General features: G+C 39.6%; 1 protein-coding gene across 1 annotated transcript in view; it reads left to right on the top strand.

Moving 5' to 3' along the window:
* Nucleotides 1-1,622: 1,622 nt before the first annotated feature.
* Nucleotides 1,623-24,766, top strand: part of tspan9a (tetraspanin 9a) — a 122,775-nt gene continuing 99,631 nt past the window's right edge. Inside the window, exon 1 of the mRNA XM_063004788.1 lies at nucleotides 1,623-1,991. Within this exon, the coding sequence (XP_062860858.1) occupies nucleotides 1,653-1,991 (339 nt within the window). The 5' untranslated portion in view covers nucleotides 1,623-1,652. The remainder of the gene's footprint in view (nucleotides 1,992-24,766) is intronic.

Here is a 24,766-nt window from a genome sequence, read left to right as displayed (position 1 = left end):
TGGCGGCACGGTGGCTCGCCTCACAGCAAGAAGGTCATGGGTTCATTTCCCAGATGGAGCGGTCTGGGTTCTTTCTGTGTGAAGTTTGCATGTTCTCCCCGTGTCTGCGTGGGTTTCCTCCGGGACCTCCGGTTTCCTCCACAGTCCAAAGACTGTAAAAGAGGGGAACTGGAGATACAACATTGTCCATGACTGTGTTTGACATTAAACTTGTGAACTGATAAATCTTGTGTAACCAGTAACTACCTGTCCTGTCATTAATGTAACCAAAGTGTGTAAAACACGACATTAACATCCTAATAAATAATGAATTAATCAGATGTTCATTGTGAGTTAAGTCTTGGCATTGACTTGGCCAGTCAAAAACATTCAGGGACTCGTAGCCACTTGTGTAGACTAGCAGCCACTCCAGTGTTGTTTTGACTGTATGATTTGTGTTATTGTCACGTTAAAAATGAAATTGTTGTACCAGTCTTGTTTTGTCTGTTTTACCACCACTTCATCCTGGTCAGGGTCGCACTGGGTCTGATTCATTTGGCCAAGTATCTCTAATTGGCCTGACTGCATATCTTTGGAGAAAACCCGGAACACCAATAGGAAACCTACATGGTAACAGGGCGAACATGCACAGCAGACTTTTCTACCCACTGTGTCACCTCGCCACCTCTAAAACCGATGTTATATATGCTTGTTCTATTAGCCATCAGCTTAAATACAGACAAAGAAAAACTTCATTTCCAACTTTTAACAATGACCTTCTATTTTATCAATTTGCTCAGACTTTTACACACAGAGGATTTGTAACGAAGTACAAAGTAAATGTGTCCTTTTTTACAGGTGTACTGCTTTGTGTATGTATGTACATGTATATAATAACATATATATACATATTTTTCCTAATGTAGTAGGAATAGGAATGTAATGTGTAGATAGACAGACAGACAGACAGACAGATAGATAGATAGATACCTGTATTGTTAATATCTATTCTAAATATGGTTTTTTGTAATGATGAGCTTATTAAAGGCGAAGTGTGACTGTAGGGGTGGGCTTGTGGAAAAAGTAGATGCTGTATTGGCTGCCGGCTGATTGAAAGGAGGGGCTGTGAAAGGAACGATAGAGAGAGAGAGAGAGAGAGAGAACGAGAGAGAGAGTAGGAGGAGGAGGAGGTAGGTGCCTCGGTGCTGAATGGGGACAGTGGGAATGCCCAGTAAATGCAGCTGCCGGTAAGAGAAGCATTCAGTGGCAGCGCTGCGATCGAGCACAGACTCAGTGCTGAAGGGAGAGGGAAGCAGGATCGAGTGCAGCAGATCCCTCAGTGCTGTACGGATCTGAAGCCAGCAGTAAGTGTATGCAGGAGTCAAGAGGAGCCAACAAAAGGGTGTTAGTGAGAGGGGATTGTTGAAGCTGTTGGAACTCTTGTGTGTGGGGTTAAGAACAGCTGGGAGCCTGCGCTGGGGGACGGGGAACACACTCTTCAGGCACAGGTGGGCACTTTGGGCTTCACAGCAAGAGTGATGAGCAAGTTCACATAGAAATCCTGCCTTGATTAGAATAGGAGTCTTGCTTTTGGTCTGGAAAAGTGACTCTTTTTGGAGGTTTTATTCCAAGAGACATGGTAGAGTATGAACTCTCAGTCATAGCTGCAGAGCATGGAGAAGTCAAGTAGTGAGGAGTCCGCCATCCACCGCAGCCCGTCCGTGGACAGCCGCGACTCGGACTTTGCCCGCGCCTCAAGTTCAGGTCGTCCGTTCGGGGGACGAGGCTTTAATGCTGGTGCCTTTTACGGCTCCACCGGACGCAAGCAGAGTGCCACGGCACAAGAGGACAAGGAAGGCAACAAGCCCAGCAAACCCAAAGGCAGCAAATACGTGGTCTTTTACCTGGATCTATCCTTTGTGTTCCTTTTAGAATTCAAGAAGTGCAACATGGCTAGTGGCTGCCTGTGCTGCTTGAAATACACAATGTTCCTGTTCAACCTCATCTTCTGGGTAAGTCTAGCTTCTCTCCTAAATTCCTTCTTATTGATCTCTGCTGTTCTTTGGGCATGCTGATGTGGTTACGGTGATGTAGACTGATCAGTAAGTTCAGGTTCTTTAGTGACTCGTTACTCAGTTCTGCTGTAACTGAGGTTGTTGATGAATTTCTTATAATAAGTGCTGAGTTGATCTGACCATGCATTTCTTGGGTTACGTCAGGCTCTGCCATGTGCTCTCATTTATAAGTGCTACTATTTCTGGCTGCCATTGAGTGTCATGTGGGGCCTCTGGGAAGAAAAGCAACTTTTTATAGTTCATACAGAGAGAACATGTATCTCACAGACTAACCACATGAGGAGCTGCAAACTGTGTTAATGGGAAAAATAGAAACGATTACATTAAGTGGCAAATTTGACTAATTTTTGCTGTTAACAAAAATGAATAAATCAAACACAACATGCTGGTTTTGTTTGGGTAACAATACTTTAGAAGAGAGTCACAATGTAATCGTTCAAACCATTAGTTGTCATTAACAAAAAGCTTGTTATGTTTGTGTCTTTTATCTGTATTTTAATGCAGTTGCTCTTAATAAGACTGAATTCTGATGTTATTTTATTCGGTACAGGTGTTGTTGATTCATATGCTTTATGCAGTATGCACAACACGGTATTATACAGTTATTATACAGTTTCAAGCTGCAGTACATTTTTTATTTAAAATGCTGCTTCATTCCTGCTGCAGCTCCACCTGTACAGTGTTAAAGTTCTAGCTGTTGCAGATTTGGTTCACAGTTTTTGCACTTACACATTATTCCACTATTTTAGACACCACTTTTGGATATCTGCTGACGTGCCAGATGTGTTACATTCATATTTTTATATATTTACAGCATTTAGCAGAAGCTTTTATCCCAAGCAACTTAACAACTGTGTCAGAATACAATGCAAGCAATTGAGTTAAGAGCCTTGCTCAGTGGCCCAACAGTAACAACTTGGCAGTGGTGGGGCTTAAACCAGTGACCTTCTGATGACTAGTCCAGTATTAACCACTGTGCTATCATTGCCCAGATGTATTTTTTTCAATGCCCTGTCATTTTTCTTCTGAAGTTGTTTTCTGTAGCATTTTTATTGTATTATTATTATTATTATTATTATTATTATTGAATCTGGTACATTTACCAGATATGACTACAAATTCCTACAGTTCAATTTAACCGTACAAAGGATCCTCAAAAAGTTTCTGCACTTATATTTTGGTTGGAAAAAGTGAGGGTGGGAGGAGTAGTAATTGGTCGTGTCTGAGAGACTGAGAAAGCCTATAGTCCAGATTTAGCTCTATCTGATTTCCACCTTTTTGGACGCTCAAAGAAGCTTTAAGAGGAAAGCAGTGGTGCATCAGTGGCTAAGCACTCAACCAAAAACAGTTTTTGCTGGTACGACACTGGAAAAATGCATCAGAAGGTGATTATGTAGAAATGTAATGTCATTTGTGTTTGAAATTCTTAATAAACAAAGCTAAAAAAGTGCAGAAACTTTCGGAAGAACCCTCATATATACTTACCAGTGGCATGTATGTCATGAAAAGAGTTTAACTAAAACTTTAGTAACCTGTCAGTATGTTATCATGTGGTGCACTAGCCCACCAGTGCTCAAATCTGTTGCACTATTAACCTGGCCATGCATCCAGCAGGCACAGCTGACTGTGGGCTTTCTTTATGCTGCTGCAGTTGCAGCCTCTGGTCTAGGGGCCTGCACAAGAGACAGATGATTTTCACAGATAGTGACTCTCCGTTGGCGATACAGCTTTCTGTGAGAGTCTGCGCAGGTTGAGCGTGTTATAGTCTGCTTCTCTCCTTGCTCAGTTTAACTATATTAACTACTGAAAATCCACACAACACTGATTATTAATTTTAATCAGCTAATACAGATACTTATCCTCACATCATCAAAGTGACTCATCTGTGTAGGCTAGTTTTGCAAAACCCAACATCGAAGCTGTAGCTAATCAGTGTCACATATTCCCAGCATAAAGTGTTGTTGATAAATAATTTGATCCACTGTTAAGGGCCAATATCAGTAAAGTGAAAATACTGCGTATCATGCAGATGTGTATCTATACTTTGGTATTACTTTAAGGATTTATAATAAAATAAGACAAAATAAGAGGATACATAATGCCATGTCATTAGTGATTATGATCTCAGTGTGAACTGACACAATTCCATTTCATCTCAGGAAGAATGAAGCGATGGATTAAGGTCTTATAGAAAGAGAGCAGGTCAGTTATAAGGAGGACAGTTGAGTCTGTCCTTTTGTGTGAAGGCACTCATGCATAAACAGTTCAACACCCACACGCCGTTTCTGCATATGATCTGCATAAGATCTCGTCCCTGGCCTGTTTTTGTTTTTCAGGAGAAAAGAAAAATAACGAGTGAAGGAGTGTGTCTATATGTACAACTTAAAGTCTCAATGGACTGTGTGAACACTATGCCTTCTTGATATGGTTACTTGGGGTGGGTGTGTGTGTGCACGCGTGCGTGTGTGTGTGCTATAGGGCTGAGGATAGTTATATGTTTTTTATAAAACAATGCTATTGTATTGCATGTATGATGTACACTTATTTATGTCTTATTTCTAATTACTTCTGACCTAATGAGGGCCGGTCAGAGACACCCAACTTTAATTGTACAATCTCGGGGCCCAGGGGCCGTACAATGCCCAAGAAGTGCTCTATAGGAAACAATAGCACAGCCAGCACAAAGGTGGCTTTGCCGCTTCTCATGTGAATGAGCCCTTACGTCAGTGTGATTCTGACAGCGACCGCTGGTAGAATGGACCCATTGATTACACCCCCCATCACCACTATCATCCCGGGCATCTAATCACTCAGCAGATATTTAACCTGCACTAGATCATCACCTAAACACCAAGAAAGAGTCTGAAGAGCTGGAAGACCGCCTCCCACCATGTCTCAACCATCTCTCAATTACCACACCAGGAAGAAGTACCTAGTGATTAATACATCTGTACAAGAGTGACCCATGTGTGTCTGTGTAATTAGACAGACTCTCAGTGTGTCCCCAAGGCTGTGGCTCCTACCGAGCGGTAACGGCCACGATGCTAATGCTGGTTTAATGATTTTCTCACAGAACCTTTTCATTTTTTCCTCACTTTGATTAGGTTCGATGGCTGCTCAGTTGGAGTCTTTGTCGTAAGTGGTTGAAGCTATTGCGAATTCTGGTGTGTGCGTCTGTGTGTGTGTGTGTGTGTGTGATGGTAGGGCAAGTAAAAAATAAAGAAAATAAACTCTTAGATGCAGCTTAATTCACATTTAAACGATTCTGTGTTAATGTACTGATCTCCAAATCAGTGACTGGGTGAAAAGATTGAGGTTAGAGATTCATGCTGTACAAATTATTATTATTAATCATTATTATTACCACTGGGTCAGCCAAGCGCTTGTAATAAACAGACCAGGCTAGATCACTGAGGTGTACACCAATCAGCCGTAACATTAAAACCACCTTCTTGTTTCTACACTCACTGTCCATTTTATCAGCTCCACTTACCATATAGAAGCACTTTGTAGTTCTACAATTACTGACTGTAGTCCATCTGTTTCTCTACATACCTTTTTAGCCTGCTTTCACCCTGTTCTTCAATGGTCAGGACCCCCACAGAGCAGGTATTATTTGGGTGGTGGATTATTCTCAGCACTGCAGTGACACTGACATGGTGGTGGTGTGTTAGTGTGTGTTGTGCTGGTATGAGTGGATCAGACACAGCAGCGCTGCTGGAGTTTTTAAATACCGTGTCCACTCACTGTCCACTCTATTAGACACTCCTACCTAGTTGGTTCACCTTGTAGATGTAAAGTCAGAGACGATCGCTCATCTGTTGCTGCTGTTTGAGTTGGTCACCTTCTAGACCTTCATCAGTGGTCACATGACGCTGCCCATGGGGCGCTGTTGGCTGGATATATTTTGGTTGGTGGACTATTCTCAGTCCAGCAGTGACAGTGAGGTGTTAAAAAACTCCAGCAGTGCTGCTGTTTCTTGTCCACTCATACCAGCACAACACACTCTAACACACCACCACCATGACAGTATCACTGCAGTGCTGAGAATGATCCACCACCACACAATACCTGCTCTGTAGTGGTCCTGGGAGAGTCCTGACCATTGAAGAACAGGGTTAAAGCAGGCCAAAAAGGTATGTAGAGAAACAGATGGACTACAGTCAGTAATTGTAGAACTACAAAGTGCTTCTATATGGTAAGTGGAGCTGATAAAATGGACAGTGAGTGTAGAAACAAGGAGGTGGTTTTAATGTTATGGCTGATCGGTGTATGTAGAGGCTGATCTTAGCTAGTGTTCATGTATCTGTACGCTGCTGTATCCTGACACCCCTGGGACAGTCCTGATCTCACTGAGGCCCTCCAGGAATCCCAGGTTTCCTGAATACTGGAATGGTACCTCTGACACTCCCCTGCTGAGCGCATTTCAGAGAACCCGCGGTGCCAGGTGCTGCCGCTCGCATGACGTCCGAGTGTAACTCAACGCACAAGGTAAACACCGTCAGAGCCGGCGAGCGTATTACAGCACTTACATGAAGCCGGGCAGCAGTTGTTGCTGACCATCTGGCTGCTTTTTCTTACAGGGATTAGTTTTAATCTAAGCTGGGTAGCTAAGCTCCGATTAGAGTAGTTAATGCAAGGCTAAACCATGATGCATCCTGCTTAGCACTGAAGGTGCTCCTCCTGTTCAGCGGTACATCTAACCGTGAGCTGATTATTCACGTGTCATGTCTTCATCATTTTCAATCAGAAATCGCCGTGCAGAGCAGGTGCAACAGCGACTTATCAGAACAGAAACAATAGCTTAATGTAGCTATGAATCTAGTCCAGTGAGCTCATTCATATTCCAAATGTACAATCCGAGTCCCTGATTGCCAGGAGTATTATGATTTGTTGTTGTTGTTGATAAGCATGTAAACGTTTAAATAATCAGCAAAAACCCAAAAGTGTCTTTTTAAAAATGTAATTGTTAAAAAAAATCAGTTGCTAACATACAGAGTCATTAAATAATAATTATAATTATAATGGGAGTTCTGGTTTCTTCCCAAAGAAGCCAAAGAATTGGAGATACAAAAATTGACTGTGACACTTGACATTGAGCTAGTGAACCTGTAACTCCTTGTCCTGCCATAAATGGAACCAAAGTGTAAAACATTACATTAAACTCCTAACTAATAAATAAATAAATAATGAATATGTATTTCCAATAATTCTTATGAATAAATAAGTAGGGAGATAGGTAGGTATGTTGGTACCTAGGTACAGTGCCTTGCAAAAGTATTCAGCCCCCTTGAACTTTTCAACCTTTTGCCACATTTCAGGCTTCAAACATAACGATATGAAATTGTAATTTTTTGTGAAGAATCAACAACAAGTGGGACACAATCGTGAAGTGGAACGAAATTTATTGGATATTTTAAACTTTTTTTAGAAATAAAAAACTGAAAAGTGGGGCGTGCAATATTATTCAGCCCCCTTGCGTTAATACTTTGTAGCGCCACCTTTTGCTGCGATTACAGCTGCAAGTCGCTTGGGGTATGTCTCTATCAGTTTTGCACATCGAGATACTGAAATTTTTGCCCATTCTTCCTTGCAAAACAGCTCGAGCTCAGTGAGGTTGGATGGAGAGCGTTTGTGAACAGCAGTTTTCAGCTCTTTCCACAGATTCTCGATGGGATTCAGGTCTGGACTTTGACTTGGCCATTCTAACACCTGGATACGTTTATTTGTGAACCATTCCATTGTAGATTTTGCTTTATGTTTTGGATCATTGTCTTGTTGGAAGATAAATCTCCGTCCCAGTCTCAGGTCTTTTGCAGACTGCAACAGGTTTTCTTCCAGAATGGTCCTGTATTTGGCTCCATCCATCTTCCCATCAATTTTAACCATCTTCCCTGTCCCTGCTGAAGAAAAGCAGGCCCAAACCATGATGCTGCCACCACCATGTTTGACAGTGGGGATGGTGTGTTCAGGGTGATGAGCTGTGTTGCTTTTACGCCAAACATAACGTTTTGCATTGTGGCCAAAAAGTTCGATTTTGGTTTCATCTGACCAGAGCACCTTCTTCCACATGTTTGGTGTGTCTCCCAGGTGACTTTTTATAGATATCTTTGAGAAATGGCTTTCTTCTTGCCACTCTTCCATAAAGGCCAGATTTGTGCAGTGTACGACTGATTGTGTCCTATGGACAGAGTCTCCCACCTCAGCTGTAGATCTCTGCAGTTCATTCAGAGTGATCATGGGCCTCTTGGCTGCATCTCTGATCAGTCTTCTCCTTGTTTGAGCTGAAAGTTTAGAGGGACGGCCGGGTCTTGGTAGATTTGCAGTGTTCTGATACTCCTTCCATTTCAATATGATTGCTTGCACAGTGCTCCTTGAGATGTTTAAAGCTTGGGAAATCTTTCTGTATCCAAATCCGGCTTTAAACTTCTCCACAACAGTATCTCGGACCTGCCTGGTGTGTTCCTTGGTCTTCATGATGCTCTCTGCGCTTTAAACAGAACTCTGAGACTGTCACAATGCAGGTGCATTTATACGGAGACTTGATTACACACAGGTGGATTCTATTTATCACCATCAGTCATTTAGGTCAACATTGGATCATTCAGAGATCCTCACTGAACTTCTGGAGTGAGTTTGCTGCACTGAAAGTAAGGGGGCTGAATAATATTGCACGCCCCACTTTTTAGTTTTTTATTTCTAAAAAAAGTTTAAAATATCCAATAAATTTCGTTCCACTTCACGATTGTGTCCCACTTGTTGTTGATTCTTCACAAAAAATTACAATTTCATATCGTTATGTTTGAAGCCTGAAATGTGGCAAAAGGTTGAAAAGTTCAAGGGGGCTGAATACTTTTGCAAGGCACTGTACATATGGAGTTGAATCCTAGCAATGTCATTGGCAGGCCAGTTGTCTACACAGACATACAGACATGATTAACTATATCGTTTGGGGAGAGGTCGGGAGATCAAAGCACTGTGATGGATTGGTGCCCTGTCCAGGGTATTCCAGCCTTGTGCCTATATTTTACTTGTAAAACGGAAACCGCAGTATCAAGCAGTTGATAAAAATAAAATAAAATATGTATTTATTACTATTGGTGGTGGTGGTTTTTTGTAATAATGATGATTATAATAATAATAATAAATTCTGAATGTTCATGTGTAACGATTTAGGGCTAGGACGAGTGGGGCGCACACACACACCGAGATGTTCAACAAAAAGATATTTAATTGTAACAAAAGACAAGACAAGACAAAGGTACACAAAACCAAACACAAATACACAACCTATGCTAACTGCTAAGGTAATCTAAACATACACAAAGCTAAGCTAATGCTAATCTAAACATACAATTATAAAGAACCTAACTGCTAAACTAAACACACATGAACAAAGCTAAACAATCCTAAACTCTAAGCTAAGCAAGAACATGAACTCAGACTAACAAGACATGAGCAAGGCTAACACTAAGCATGAACAGACAACATACACCAACATACACATGGACATGACAAAGGGAAACCAAAATATAGCATAGCATACCAAAATAGTCTCCAATATGACTGGTACCCCGCTCCCTTTTTAAAGGCCCTGAGCTCATCACCTCAGACGAGGTGCAGCTGCAGCTAATCAGCAAGGGGACCAATCACAAATGGGGTGTTGTCTCTAGACAGAGTGAGGGGTGTGGCACCTAGGCACACTCCTGGAGCACACATACCCCTTTTCCAACGACGCGGATCCGGCTCCGTTCCTGTTCGCGAACTTAATTTTAAACCGGTTCCGCATGTTTTCACTGAAAAAAAGAGGTTTCAGACGGAGAACTAGCGTCTAATCTGGTACCACAGAATGCTTGGTTTTTCAGCGCGAACCGTGACGTCATCTGTGGGCGTGTCAAAGTGTAGAGGTTTGGACGCTTTCATGAGACGTAACATTATATAGAATTTAAACCACTTTCATCAAGTTCACCTGATTACATTTTGAGCCAGTTTGCTGCTGATATTTGCTGATATTTTCAAAGAGATGAACTGTGTGATATGACGTGGTAAAAGCGACCCGGACAGTATAAACGCTTAACGTGAAAAATAAAACAATGACCGATTAATTTTGGCAGTACAGAGCTCTTATAACCAGTACAGAGCGCTTACACCAGTAATAACAGAGAGAAGTTTAGTGTTTCTGTGTAGTACTTTTAGTACATTAAGCCATGTTACGCTTTATTTAGGTGAAGCTTTTTGCGGATTCAGAACCCCGATCTGCATAAACACCACATGTGAAGTTAATCCAGCTAAACACAGATACATGTGGAGCTTTTAGACTGGATTTGATGGTTATTTCACACAGTCTTATCAGTTTTATCTGATAAGTTTTATCGCTCAAGCCAAGACACTTCTCATGTCAATAAACTAAAGAAAACAACAACTGCGACAAACACGTCTACGTCTTCTTATCACCAATAGTTAAGCGATGCTTTTTGCATAAAAACGAACATCTGTAACAACAGCACAAATGCTCGCAGGTAATCTACACTCTCCACCATAATGATACTACTCTTTACTTTCATTGTGTAATGCCCAACGTTGATGACACAGACTAACTGGTGGAAACGCGCATCAGTTCTCTACAAAACACCAAGGTTTGAAGAATCCTAAACAGAACCAGTTCAAGAACCATGGTTCCTTTGGTGGAAAAGTGCTAACTGAGGCTGGAACCGTGACAGTGTGTAATGTTTTAGTTCATATCAAAAGTTCTTACTCAGTGGCAATCACGAATAAGATTCCTTGTGTTGCAGATCTGGGCACAGAGTTTTCTTCTGAAAAAATATTTAACATAATAGATGTCTTTATGCTCAGAGTTAAAAACGAAGACAAGTGAAAGTCTCCTTTCTGTTCCAGTTTAATTAGATTGTTTTAAGAGAAACTTTAGATATATTAGAGTGATCTCTTTTTTGACGTTCTTTTCCTTTTGGCCTTTTTGTCAAAGTGTAGTTTTATTACTGTCCCTCTATAATAATAAATAAAATAAAAAAGCATTTTTCTGTTTGGCATTCACCAGCTCTGCACCATCCTCCAGTATGTGGTGAAATGTGTATTAAAGCCATTCTTTTGTGTTGCAGTGATGGCAGTAGCCTTGTGCTTTATCACTATAAAGCTCAGTGCTTGCTTTTGGGATTGCATGGGTTCATCTGCCATTTGTTCACAGGCAACAAAAGATTAGACTTCCATCAGTTTAATCACCACTGCTGACATCATTTTAATGGTGACAAAGTTGGTTGCTTAGGGAGAAGGTACGTGGCAGTCTGGAGGTGGTGTAGCAGTCGAGTGTGTTCTAAAGAAAGTAAAGTCCTTACTTCAGTACTGCTGAGCTTTTCCTCACGTCAACAACACTTCACCAGTCATTTTGCCTCAGGGCTTCGTCACACGGTGCCAAAGCAATCGCTTTACCACTTCTGCTCCCATTCTTTCTTTTATTAGTGTCCTCTCTCAGTCCACAAAATCGTTCTCCAGTGCTGTTTGGGGATTTAAAGTTTTTACGCCAGACTCGCCAAAAGTGCTGTCAGTCACCTGATAAATGTGGTTAGAGACGGGGATGGAATTTTGAAAATTCATATTTGTACCCAACAAAAATCTACTACATTTAGGATATTCCAAGAATGACCATGAATTTGTATTCCCTCCTGCCCCTGGTCCTTTTTGCAACTATTTCAGCCTTCACTCATCTTGCTTCCCGTGAGTTTGTATGTGGGAACTTGTGACCAATTAGTCAAAAGATGACTTGTGAGCTCAGGCATTGATGCTGGACAAGTAGTTCTCTGTGCAGGCTATTAAAGTTCCTCCACACAACGCGTTCAACAAGTTCCTCAAAAAAGAGTCATTTTCAAACTCTTACCATATATCTTTGGAAGCATGTCAGATATTTTATTTAATTAATATAATTATATTACTGATTTTATACACCTGTAACTAATGGGTGTAACATTGTAAACAACAAGCAAAAGTCAACATGTACTTACTTATTTGAACATGGGGCAGTTTAGAGCAGCTAGGTGGAAGAAAACTGGAGTACCTGGAGAAAACCCACATAAGCATATTTACTGTGACAGGTTTGGACTGTAACTACCAGGTAGGTGCCTGAATAGAGACGGGGGATAGTGGAGATTGGTGCATGACTCTCTGTGCGCAATACTGATCTCCATATAAGTTCACCTCAAGCAGGTAAAAAAGAATCCATTGGCTGGAGCACAAATGTTGGAGGGGGTGTGTGATAGTCAAGCCTCTCCATGGTCAAGAGTGGAGGCCAGCAGCAGTAGAGTTAGGGAAATGTGATTGGGTAATTGGATACGACTAAATTGGAAGGAAAATGCATAAGAAAAAGAAACTATAGACCATATGTGTAACCATTCTAATAAAACTGTAGAACGGGCAGATTACTGCAGAAGTGGGTTGTACTGTAATTACAGGTTGAACAGTGCAACATCACCCCATTTTTAACCCAATGTTAGACAAGTATGTAATCATTGTAACCATGTTATATACTTTCATTTTATAAACTTGTATTGACATCATTTGTCAAGTGCCATCAGACTTGTGGGGAAGTTGTGAGTCAGCGGTTTATCCATGCTGGGAAATGTTCCAGAAGTGTCCATCACTATCACTCAGATACATATACTGTGGATTAGATAGAGATGAGATTTAAAAAGCTGCTCTTTTGATTGAAATAAATGAGCTGCCAGGGTCTGTAAATTCCAAAGTGTTTCTTTTCACTGACACTAAAATCTTATTGAAATGTGAGCCGGCGATGCAGCTCAACCTATAATATGGACCACTTTATCTATTTCTTCTTCATGTGTAATTCGTTTAAATTAACTGAGCAGAGCCGCAGTACGGTAAAGATTTTTCAGACCCATACCTGCACAAGCTGCTTCTTCTTCATCTTCAAGCTGCTGTAATACTTTCTAGAGCTAATCGTTGTGTTTATTTCATGTATTTATTAGTTTATTCATTATCTGTAATGGCTTTATCTTTATACTGTTTGTGGTGGGTTTAAAAGCCTCCTGCAAGGCGAGGCAAGAGCACATGACCCTCGACTGGAGCAATGCTTTCCAGGGCATCACACACTCATATTCACACCCACTTTCTCACACCACAGCAGTTTAGGGTAGCTTATAGACAGATCCTTTATTTATCCTGAGGGAAATTATTGAAATGCTCTCATTATTGAGTATGGATGTTTTAGCCTCACCCATTGGTTACAGGTGTATAACATCAGTAATATAATTACATTCGTTATATACAATATCTGACATGCTTCCAAAAATATGGTAATTGTTCAAAAATGACTTTTTCTGAGGAGCTTGTTGAGCGTGTTGTGTGGAGGAACTTTAATAGCCTGCACAGATGACTACTTGGAAAGCAAGATGAGTGAAGGCTGGAATAGTCGCAAAAAGAGTTGGGGAGACGACAAGTCTGAATTCATGCTCATTGTTGGAATACCCAACAAGCTTATGGTCAGATGGCCATGTAGTATAGTAATGGCCATATAGTATAGTAACGACCATGTAGTATAGTAATGGCCATATAGTATAGTAACGACCATGTAGTATAGTAATGACCATGTAGTATAGTAATTACATTTACATTACATTTTCGGCATTTAGCAGACGCTTTTATCCAAAGTGACTTACAATATACAGTTTAAGCAACTAGTCCTGTGCCTTAACCACTAGGCTACAACTGCCCTAGTTGTAGTATAGTAATGGTCATTTAGTGTAGTAATGGCCATATAGTATAGTAACGACCATGTAGTATAGTAATGGCCATATATAGTATAGTAATGGCCATATATAGTATAGTAATGGCCATATATAGTATAGTAATGGCCATATATAGTATAGTAATGCCCATATAGTACAGTAATGCCCATATAGTATAGTAACGACCATGTAGTATAGTAATGGCCATATATAGTATAGTAATGGCCATATAGTATAGTAACGACCATGTAGTATAGTAATGCCCATATAGTATAGTAACGACCATGTAGTATAGTAATGGCCATATATAGTATAGTAATGGCCATATATAGTATAGTAATGGCCATATATAGTATAGTAATGGCCATATAGTATAGTAACGACCATGTAGTATAGTAATGCCCATATAGTATAGTAACGACCATGTTGTATAGTAATGGCCATATATAGTATAGTAATGGCCATATATAGTATAGTAATGGCCATATAGTACAGTAACGACCATATAGTATAGTAATGCCCATATAGTATAGTAACGACCATGTAGTATAGTAATGGCCATATATAGTATAGTAATGGCCATATAGTACAGTAACGACCATGTAGTATAGTAATGCCCATATAGTATAGTAACTACCATATAGTATAGTAATGGCCATATAGTATAGTACCATAGTAACTACCATATAGTACAGTATAGTAATTGCCATATAGTATAGTATCTACCATGTAGTATAGTACCATAGTAGCTACCTTATAGTATAGTAATTGCCATATAGTATAGTAATGGCCATAAGTATAGTAATGGCCATATAGTATAGTAATGGCCATATAGTATAGTAATGGCCATATAGTATAGTAATGGCCATATAGTTAATTATGTATACTAAATACAGACTCACTCACTTTCATCCAAGGGCAATTTAAAGTGGGCAGTCCTATTTACTATGTATAGGAGGGTGGGAGGAAGCCTGGAGTATGTGTTGTTGCCCTTGTGTGTTGATTTTTTTTGCAGTTCTACCCAGAAACGTTACAGTACGTGTGCTGCTTGCAGCTTAATATACAGATTAAACTTTATAATGTTCAGGCTGGGCAGCTTTCTGCACAGCTTTTAATGCATTTGGCACACAGCTGGTACAGGCTAATTAATGAAGGAATAGATCGCAAGTGGCACCATTATTGCACACCATCACTGTATATTTAAACCCATGCTAAGCAGGGACTAAAAGCACATTTAAATTTACAATATTACAAAAAATAATTGCCAAATTTTAATTTTTTAAATTTTTACAACTATTGTTTCAATCCATGCAGGTCGAAAGCACATTCTGAAAAACCTAATGAAAGAAATGCTTTTGCAGGATGCTAGTTCATTTTAGTACATTTTAGGCCATCACACACTTATTCCCACTCATCATGTTCTTCTTACACTGTGTAAATGAACAGAAATCTCTAGATATTTTTGCAGGCCACTAGACAGGGCGATGCCATGATACTAAATTCTGTTGTACAGCTTTTTTTTGACTGTGTAACTTCAGTGACAAGACTGTATCCATTGTGCCACTTCAGCTTCTTTCTAGCAGAGACAATCAATGCAAATCTGCACCTCACCACTGAATTAATGTGCATTGTTAGATTAGCACACTAGCTTTCACTGCTCATCACTTTTCCGAATCACCCACCTCACAGTAGATCTCACAGAAAATCAATGACTCGTGTCAGACTCTTTGTTTCTGGCTTTGACCTGATACCTACACAGACCTGAGGAGCTCGTCTGACGTAACCTTTTGTCATTGAATTAATACGATCTAGGTATTTAATTACAGTCATGCCACGGCATCTCTGCACCTTTCTCTGACACTGATGGCAGGATGGACCTTCAGTCCAATTAGGTTAAACTGTTATCTTCTATGATGTTACTGACCTGATGGCCCTACAGGCTAATGCCTTTGGTTTCATTTATTAAAGACCAACGTCTCCAAGCTGCCCTATTTACCAGCTTTAGGGAACAAACAAAAGGAAAATTGACCATCTAGGGAATGTCATTTCTTCTAGACACTAGATTCAACTGACATGATTAGATTTGATTAAAGGACCAGATGCAATTTATATTCTATTTTTTATTCTTCAAAAAAAAAAAAGTTTGAAGACCCCACCCACATAGTCCTGTCAACCCGCCCTAGCAGAGACGTGTCTGCTGCAGGCACTGCCAGTTATGCCTGCTAGATAGCAGCCAGCTGACCGGTGGCAATGCCGAGTTTCGAACCAAGGTGTTCAGAATCTCGGCGCTGGTGTGCTAGAGGAATATCCCGCAGCGCCGCCTGGGCGCCTAGGACTAGATATTTTTTAATCTCTAATCAACTCATTTAATTAAAAATTGTTATTATTGGTTTAGGCAAATTGTGTTAATGGCTGAATGAAGAAAATACCATTTTTAATTTATTAATTAATTAATTGACTAAATAGTTATTAAGAAATATAGGAATTTATAGTTTAGTATAGAAGTTTGGGTTCCTTTGCTTACTTTCTATGTTAAAAAAAATTACCATGTACAGGGAACTTTCATTTTAACTTTTTCACATAGAATTTTAATGCATAATTACTTTTTATTAGCTGAATTTAACATATGAGGGGGGGGGGGGGCTGTTTATTGCAGCATGTGGAATAATAATGATGTTTTACATTTGTGATAGAAGATACAAAAGTTATTAACAAAAATGCAGAAAAACTCCATATTTTTGTATTTATTTTGTTAGATTCCAACATTACATTAGATCATAAGTGTTCAAGTAGCTCCATTAGAAAATACACTGATCATTAAACCTAGCTATCTTCATGGGTAAACTGGGTAACGACCTCTGTGAGTCAACAAATCTCATTCTGATGTGGAGTTTAGGGTGTCATGCATTTTATCTCCTCATTAATTAGATTCCTCTCCAGCCTGTAACACACACCCAGTCCTGGTGATTAATGAAGCCTGTATTAATGCCTGAATCATTATTATACATATTGATTTGTTATTCTTCACAGTTAAGCAATGCTGTCCTCTCAGACCTAACCCTGTGATGCCACTGCATTGTCTGTCCGGGAACAGAAGATGAATATTTGCAGAATTTAAAACGTTCTCATTAGAGGAGGATTATTTGATTGACACTGAGGTCCTGGACAATCTCATCATACCGTAAAGTTAATATCAGTCACACCATTTTTATAGAAATGTGCAGCCGTGTAATCTAAACTCTAAATCTGTATTTCTAAATCCATGTTTAAATATGCAATGAACCAGGCTTAATGGGCTCTTATTTGAAGAATTGGGAAGGCTTTGAGATCATAAACAGAGCATGAATATTGAGCCTCACAGGAACCCTATCAGCATCCTTCTGACCTTTCCTCTCCTTCAAAACATAAAACTACAATATTTCTTTTTATTTCATTCCAAGATGCTATTATCATCGATAAAGCACAGCATAAAAGAGCAGTTTTGCTTAATAGATTTCTGCACTTCACAGAAGAGTACGTTTTATGGGTACATAAGGTAGAGGATTCATCTGAAGGAGATTTGGGTATAGCTTAAATTATAAATTAGAAAGAATATACTGTAATTCTTGTCCATTACTGATTGTTATTAACTTAATTTGAAGCCAATATTTAATTAACACTTTAAAATGTAAAGGCTGTATAATCTAATTTTAATCTTTAATCATTTTATATGTATATTTATAGTAATACAAGCATACAAAATATACTTAAGCTTGGATTACGACAAACCTCAGTCATTATCAGACCTGTATTTGGCTACATTAATCAGTCCTTCAATTTTTACCACTAAGCAGATTGTTTTTCACCAGTCTTCATGTTTTTCTGCCCAAAATAGTCCCTTGTCCTTAAAATGAATGATCTAAGGACCATAAAAGATAGTTGAGCAGAAGTTTACAACATGCAGTCTTCACTGTAGTTTAGCCTAATTCATTCATTCATTCATTCATTGTCTGTTTCACCACTGCTCCATCCTATTCAGGGTTGCTATGGGTACGACTCAATAGGCGAAAGGTAGAAAACACCCTGGACAGGTTGCCTGTCCATCACAGTCCATCACAGGGCAAACACTCTCACACACACACACACACACACACACATACCTAAGACAATGTTTGGTAGTGCCAGTTAACCTGACTGCATGTCTTTGGACTGGGGGAGGAAACCTGAGCCCTTGGACGAAACCCACGAAGACACAAGAAAACATGCAAACTCCACACAGAAAGAATCCCAACCGTTTCACCTGGGAAGAGAACACAGGACCTTCTTGCTGTGAGACGACAGTGCCACCATCCCACCCAGCCTAACTCATGTTGTACTTTAAAGCTTTGGTGTGGGCTTACAAGACCAACGTTAGTCGACTTTTGTGGCCCAGCAGGTACAAAGCTTAAGAACCACTGTGGTAGAAACAAATCTCTACATTTGTACTGTCATTCTGCCCAACCCCAATGATTTTATAAGTTATTAAGCTGTAATTGACTGGTCAAACTTTTAAAATTACATTACCCACATTTGTGTTTGTACACCTGAAGAATGATCTTTGTTCTCTACCTGTTGTCTGCATGTATTTGTTATGTAGACTGAAAATCAATATTGCATTAAAACCGAATATAACATCACTAAATACGCTGCGGTTTACGTTTCTCTCCCAGGCCACCTTAACACACAGTACTCACTCACGTTGTCCATTACTCTGTGTTTTGCCGTCACAAACTAAACAGAATCATTTATACATCGCTTTCTGCTTTCAGAAGTATTTCCTCATTTGTAACACAATAAAAACTGATTAATCACTCATGTTTAACAAGGAACAGGCTTATTATTCTCATAAAGAGCCAATCAATGTTTGAATGGTTTAAAATCCCCCTAAATTTGTCATCCAGGTGCTACATGCGTTTGATAAATTGTTCTGTCATGAATAGCAATTTGTAGCACCATTAATATCTCATTCTTACTTTGTGAATAAATACAGGATAAATTTGGAGAATTGTGGTGTAATACAGAGTTTAGAAAAGCATAACTGTTAATTAAGGTCACAAATGTGTGATTATCAGAATGGGTTGTGGCATTAAGCAGAAACAATGCAGGAGTCGTGTTGTTAAAAGAAGCTTGTTGACGTAATACAGTAATTATATGTTAAGTGCTTGTGAAATGTTTCCCTGGTTACAAAATTTCTTGCTATAAAACAATAGTTAATTTAGCAGTAAATCTTGTGAATGTTTACTCGTCTTAGGGCTGCTGAGCGGCAGATCAGTGATTATTGTAGGTAATGAGTTTGAGTCCCATCAGTGCCACAGCCAGAGGTCTGTGCCTCTCTCACCACACCCCATGAATGCTTCTTATACCCCCGCTACAAAATCTCTAGGTGTAATGAAACAGATTATCTTACTAGTAAAGTAAGCATGCAGAAAGCTTGAACTAAAGACAGGTTCTTTTGAAGTGGCGTGTTCTTTTGAGTTCTTAAGATGACAAGAATATCTGCAAGCTAGTTTTAAGCTGTGTTCAGCTTTAGCATGAATATATTGGCTTTGCGCGTCTCTTATGTACTCTGGAGTGTGTGTATGAAGCTACAGGGAGCTGTTACTGAAACACATTCACTCAGTTATTAAAGCAAAGCACTTCAGGTTAGTGTTTGTATTCTTTACCCAAAGAAGATACAAAGAGGTTTTCATTACAACTCATCACAGCTCATAAGTGCTGACATTCCCATTCAAAATGTAAAAAAAAAACATAAACTTTATTTACACTAATCTAAAGCAGCAGGTCAATGACTTTTCAAAGGATCATCTGTTGCCGTATTCACCACAAATGTGAATAACTTGTTCAGTTTATACAGTATGTAAAACTGAATCAGTGCTGAAACACCATCATGTTGACTTTAACACCTATATTTAATGTTTATAGTGAATCAACAGAGGAAAAGCAGCATGCTGCCATATCCAAGCTAAACATACATTTACATTTAGCAGACGCCTTTATCCAAAGCGACTTACTGTAATGTGATGGTATACAGTCTGAGCAATTGAGGGTTAAGGACCTTGCTCAAGGGCCCAACAGCAGCAACCTGGCAGGGTTGAGACTTGAAACAGTGACCTTTAGATTACAAGTCCAGTACCTTGACCGCTAGGCTACAACTGCCCTGAACATACAATAGTTCAGGAACATTATACTAGCATTCTTTTTAGCTTATGGAGAACACATATGTGTTTTAATAATAACACATGCATTGCATACAATACTGAGCATGCACCATCTTGTTTGTCTTAATCCCCAAATTAAAAAATAATTCTTCAACCAGCAAGGGGACAGGGATATAACACCAATCCAGAGAAGGATTGTGGGATGCCCAGCACAGTTACGTATTGAGTGCACTATGTAACACACAGTTGGACTGTATCATCTTCTTACCTCATTTAGTTTGCATGTGTATTAAATTAAATGGCTGGTATTTTGTCACAAAAAACAGTTACAGGTCCTAAAAACTACTAGAACAGTCAAACCAAAGTCAGAAAAACCTAATAAAAAGTTAAGTTTTTTACTATGATTTTGTACATTTGTACATGGATTAATTATACTTTGGGAAGTATTTAATTAGGATTAGAGTTTAAAAATAGTATTAGTTTAGCCGCTCAGGTGGTGCAGCAATAAAACACGCTAGCACACCAGAGTTGATATTTCGAACACGTCGGCAGCTACATGAACAACGATTGGCTTGTTGTTCATACAGGGCGGGAAGCCGGATAGGGACTCTTCATAACTGAGGCAGTTACGACCTCTGCTGGCTGATTGATGGCGCCTGCACAGAGTCGAGGAATAATGCGTTGATCAGGGTGTGGCTCTCCGTACACAAAGCTGATCCACATATAAACTCATCTCATGCAGGTGAAAAGATGCAGTCGGCTACTGCACACGTGTCGAAGGGGGCGTGTGTCAGTCTCGCTCTCCTCAATCAGGGCGGGGATCGGCATCAGTAGAGAGAAAGCATAATGCAAATGGGTTATTGGATATGACTAGATTGGAAGGAAAATAGCATTAGTTTGCCAAAATTGTAGACGATTATTCTTTATTTTAAACACATGAATGTACTGTAGAAGTAGTTGGCTTTTTTAAGTATAAGTATTTTTTGTGTGACATTTTCTTTGATAACATAAAAGCATGAATTAATAAAATCATAGCTTATTAATTTGATGATTATTACTATTATTGTGATTGTTAATATTATTATTATCCTTATAATGAATCAGTAGTAAAGAGCATTTTTGTTCAAATTAACTTTTAACCTGAACTTGTTTCTCCTATTTTTATTTGTTTGTAACTAAAGTCGGGCACGTTTCATGTAAGACTGCAGGTTGTGGTTTTTGTCAAATTTCAGAACTGTGTATTTTGAGCTGGATATTGAGTTAAAATAAGAAAACCTGTTGAACTACAAGCATAATTATTTGGTATTGTTTATACGTGTATCAGATGGTCAGTGGTGTAGTGGTGGAGTCAGGACTAATCTATATGATGTCCTCCCAGAGTTAGCACACACAGACAGGCCGGTCTTTTGGGGAATTCTTGCTCCATGTAATCTTGCTTGTCATTTTAATGAAGGTTGACAAAGAGCACAGTGGCCGAACAGAGAGTTAGCCTCGGCAGATATTATAGCCTCTGCAGATTTGTATGGCGTGTACACGGTGTTGCATTCATTACTATCGAGCAGTGCTTAAGTAGGCCGGCTGAACGTGGAGGCGGGTAAATTCTGCCCCCCTCTCTCCAGGTGAGTCCCACTGAGCTTCTAAAATAAACCCATTATTCTGCTTTGCTTGGTGTGTATTTAATCATTCTCCTGCATCCATGGCTAATATTTCTCTGGGTTTTTTCTACATTGTTAATTAGGTGTGTGGGACACTATAGACTGTATGGCCAAAAGTATATGGAAACACCTTCTTATTAATAAATGTAGGTGTTTCAGCCACATCTACTGCTAACAGGTGTAAAAGAATATTATGTAGTTTGGGGAAGGCCATTTACTGATTTTGCATGACTGTTCCAGGGTCTCGGTGCCAGCCTGTCTCACACCAATCTTGTTGATTCATGTTTCACTTTGCTTTGTCTACAGGGGCACATTCATACTGGAACAGGATAGGTCAAGCCAAAAATAAATTTGTTTGTATTGTGCTTTTTACAGTGGACATTGGCTCAATGCAACTTCACAGATGCCAGGACCAAACCCCCTCTTTAGCATGCCAAGGGAAACAGTGGCAAGAAAAAACTTACAAAAATATTACAAGGAAGAAACCTTTAGTGAAACCAAACTCGACCGGGACCCATCCTCCTCGGGGGGCCCTAGATCAGGGATTTTCAAATCCTGGGGTGTGACCCTTGAGTGGGGGTCGCGACCCATAAAAACATAGGTCACAGAGAAAAATATTAATAATTAAATAAACAAATTTTACCAGACACATGGAATGAACTTGCCAACATACGCCCCCATGTGAAGGCTTTACGTTACACCTTGTAAACCACAATGGGACCAGATTGCCACCATTTTATTAAGTAAGTAAGTATATTTAGTTTTGTTTTGATTGTTTGCATTGTTTGTGTTGCCTGGGTCGAGAAAAAAATCATGGACAAAATGTGGGTTGCTTGAAAAAAAAAACCCTGGCCTAGAGGATTAACTGGATGAAATAGACTGGTCCTCCCTCTAACTGTTAGCACACAATTATAAGCATATTTTTATTTGATATCATATTTATAAATTGATAAATTGTATACACCTGTTAAGCAATAAATTTGGCTGAAACACCTGAACTTAATATTTATAATCTAGAATTAATTTGAGCTACATAGAATTAAAAGCATTATTTAGAAACCAACCTAATATTTCTGTTTGTATATTTGCCAACAGTGTATGCAGAACCCAGTATAAATAATTTTCCTTTACACCCTTCAAATCTGTGCTTTATTGCTGCCATCATGATCACTGACCATGAACAGTCAGGGTGACCTAGCTAATAATAGATGGTGCTATGGATAAGGGGTATGTGATATTTCCTTTCTGGCTCTAATGTGCAATACAATAGAGCGCTTGAGGTTTGGCATTTTCACTGAGTTTGACTCTCTGCCAAGATTTTTTCATTCCATAAGCACCACTCATTACATATAGCTCGGTCCTGCACTGGAGAGGGAAACTCAGTCAGCGAAAGAAGAACATATGGCCTCATCAGCAGCTGCAATAATATGTGCTACTTCTTTCATCGGTGGAATGAAAATCAAGACACTTGGATTACGATGCGATACCGTGAAACAAGATGGTTCATCTCCATATCACAGTGGAATGCATCTGCTTTACAAAGGATAAGTTATGAAGGCAGGGCTCAGGGACACATGGAACCACCGTGGCATCTCAGTTTTATGTTCTAAGATAAGATAAGATAAGATTAGATTTCTGTATTGACCCCCATGAGGAAAATTTGAGTGTTATAGCAGCTTCAGCACAGTGTAAGGACAGTAAGTACAGTAAATAGAGTAAAATAAAATTGAAAATGAAAAATGTTGTCTGTGTAATGCATTTACTATTATACAGCAGTATTACAATTACAACCACATAGGAAAACACTAAATATACTATATATAAATACACTGATCAGCCATAACATTAAAACCACCTCCTTGTTTCTACACTCACTGTCCATTTTATCAGCTCCACTTACCATATAGAAGCACTTTGTAGTTCTACAATTACTGACTGTAGTCCATCTGTTTCTCTACATACCTTTTTAGCCTGCTTCCACCCTGTTCTTCAATGGTCAGGACCCCCACAGGACCACCACAGAGTAGGTATTATTCGGGTGGTGGATCATTCTCAGCACTGCAGTGACACTGACATGGTGGTGGTGTGTTAGTGTATGTTGTGCTGGTATGAGTGGATCAGACACAGCAGCACTGCTGGACTTTTTAAATACCGTGTCCACTCACTGTCCACTCTATTAGACACTCCTACCTAGTTGGTCCACCTTGTAGATGTAAAGTCAGAGACGATTGCTCATCTATTGCTGCTGTTTGAGTTGGTCATCTTCTAGACCTTCATCAGTGGTCACAGGATGCTGCCTACTGGGTGCTGTTGGCTGAATATATTTTTGGTTGATGGACTATTCTCAGTCCAGCAGTGACAGTAAGGTGTTTAAAAACTCCATCAGCCTTTCTGTGTCTGATCCACTCATACCAGCACAACACACACTAACACACCACCACCATGTCAGTGTACCTGCAGTGCTGAGAATGATCCACCACCCAAATAATACCTGCTCTGTGGTGGTCCTGGGAGAGTCCTGACCATTGAAGAACAGCATGAAAGGGGGCTAACAAAGCATGCAGAGAAGCATATGGGCTACAGTCAGTAATTGTACAATTACAAAGTGCTTCTATATGGTGGAGGTGGTTTTAATGTTATTGCTGATCGGTGTATATGTGTAATATATAATGTAATGTTCTAAGGCTTAGGGAATAAAAAGAATACATCCTGATGCTCTTTAAAACTATTCTGCATTTATACATTTATTTATATACAAACCCAATTCCAGATCAGTTGTATCATTGGAAACCACTTTGGTCACATTTTGTTTAAACAGCTCTGTTTTGTGTAGGAACTGAAGACACCAGCTGCTAGTTGTTAAATTCCCTATTACACCTCACCAGTGCTTTATAATGTGCAACACATTGTATAAAATAGGGCAACCTGGACTGCAGGCAAGCCAGTCTAGCATTTGCACACTCTTACTCTTACTAAAGCATAATGTTGTAACACGTGTGGAATGTGGGTTGGCACTGTATTGCTAAAACAGGCAGAAAACTGGAGCATAGACGTGTTCTAGATATCAGCATATGTTGCTCTAAAATTAGTACCCCTCAGAATTCATAGTGCCATTTGGACACCTGGCA

The sequence above is a fragment of the Trichomycterus rosablanca genome, chromosome 11 (genome assembly GCF_030014385.1).
Source record: "Trichomycterus rosablanca isolate fTriRos1 chromosome 11, fTriRos1.hap1, whole genome shotgun sequence".
NCBI classification, from domain to species: Eukaryota; Metazoa; Chordata; class Actinopteri; order Siluriformes; family Trichomycteridae; genus Trichomycterus; species Trichomycterus rosablanca.
The sequence above is the reverse complement of the archived record's forward strand: the minus strand, read 5'-3'. Positions and strand labels throughout refer to the sequence as shown.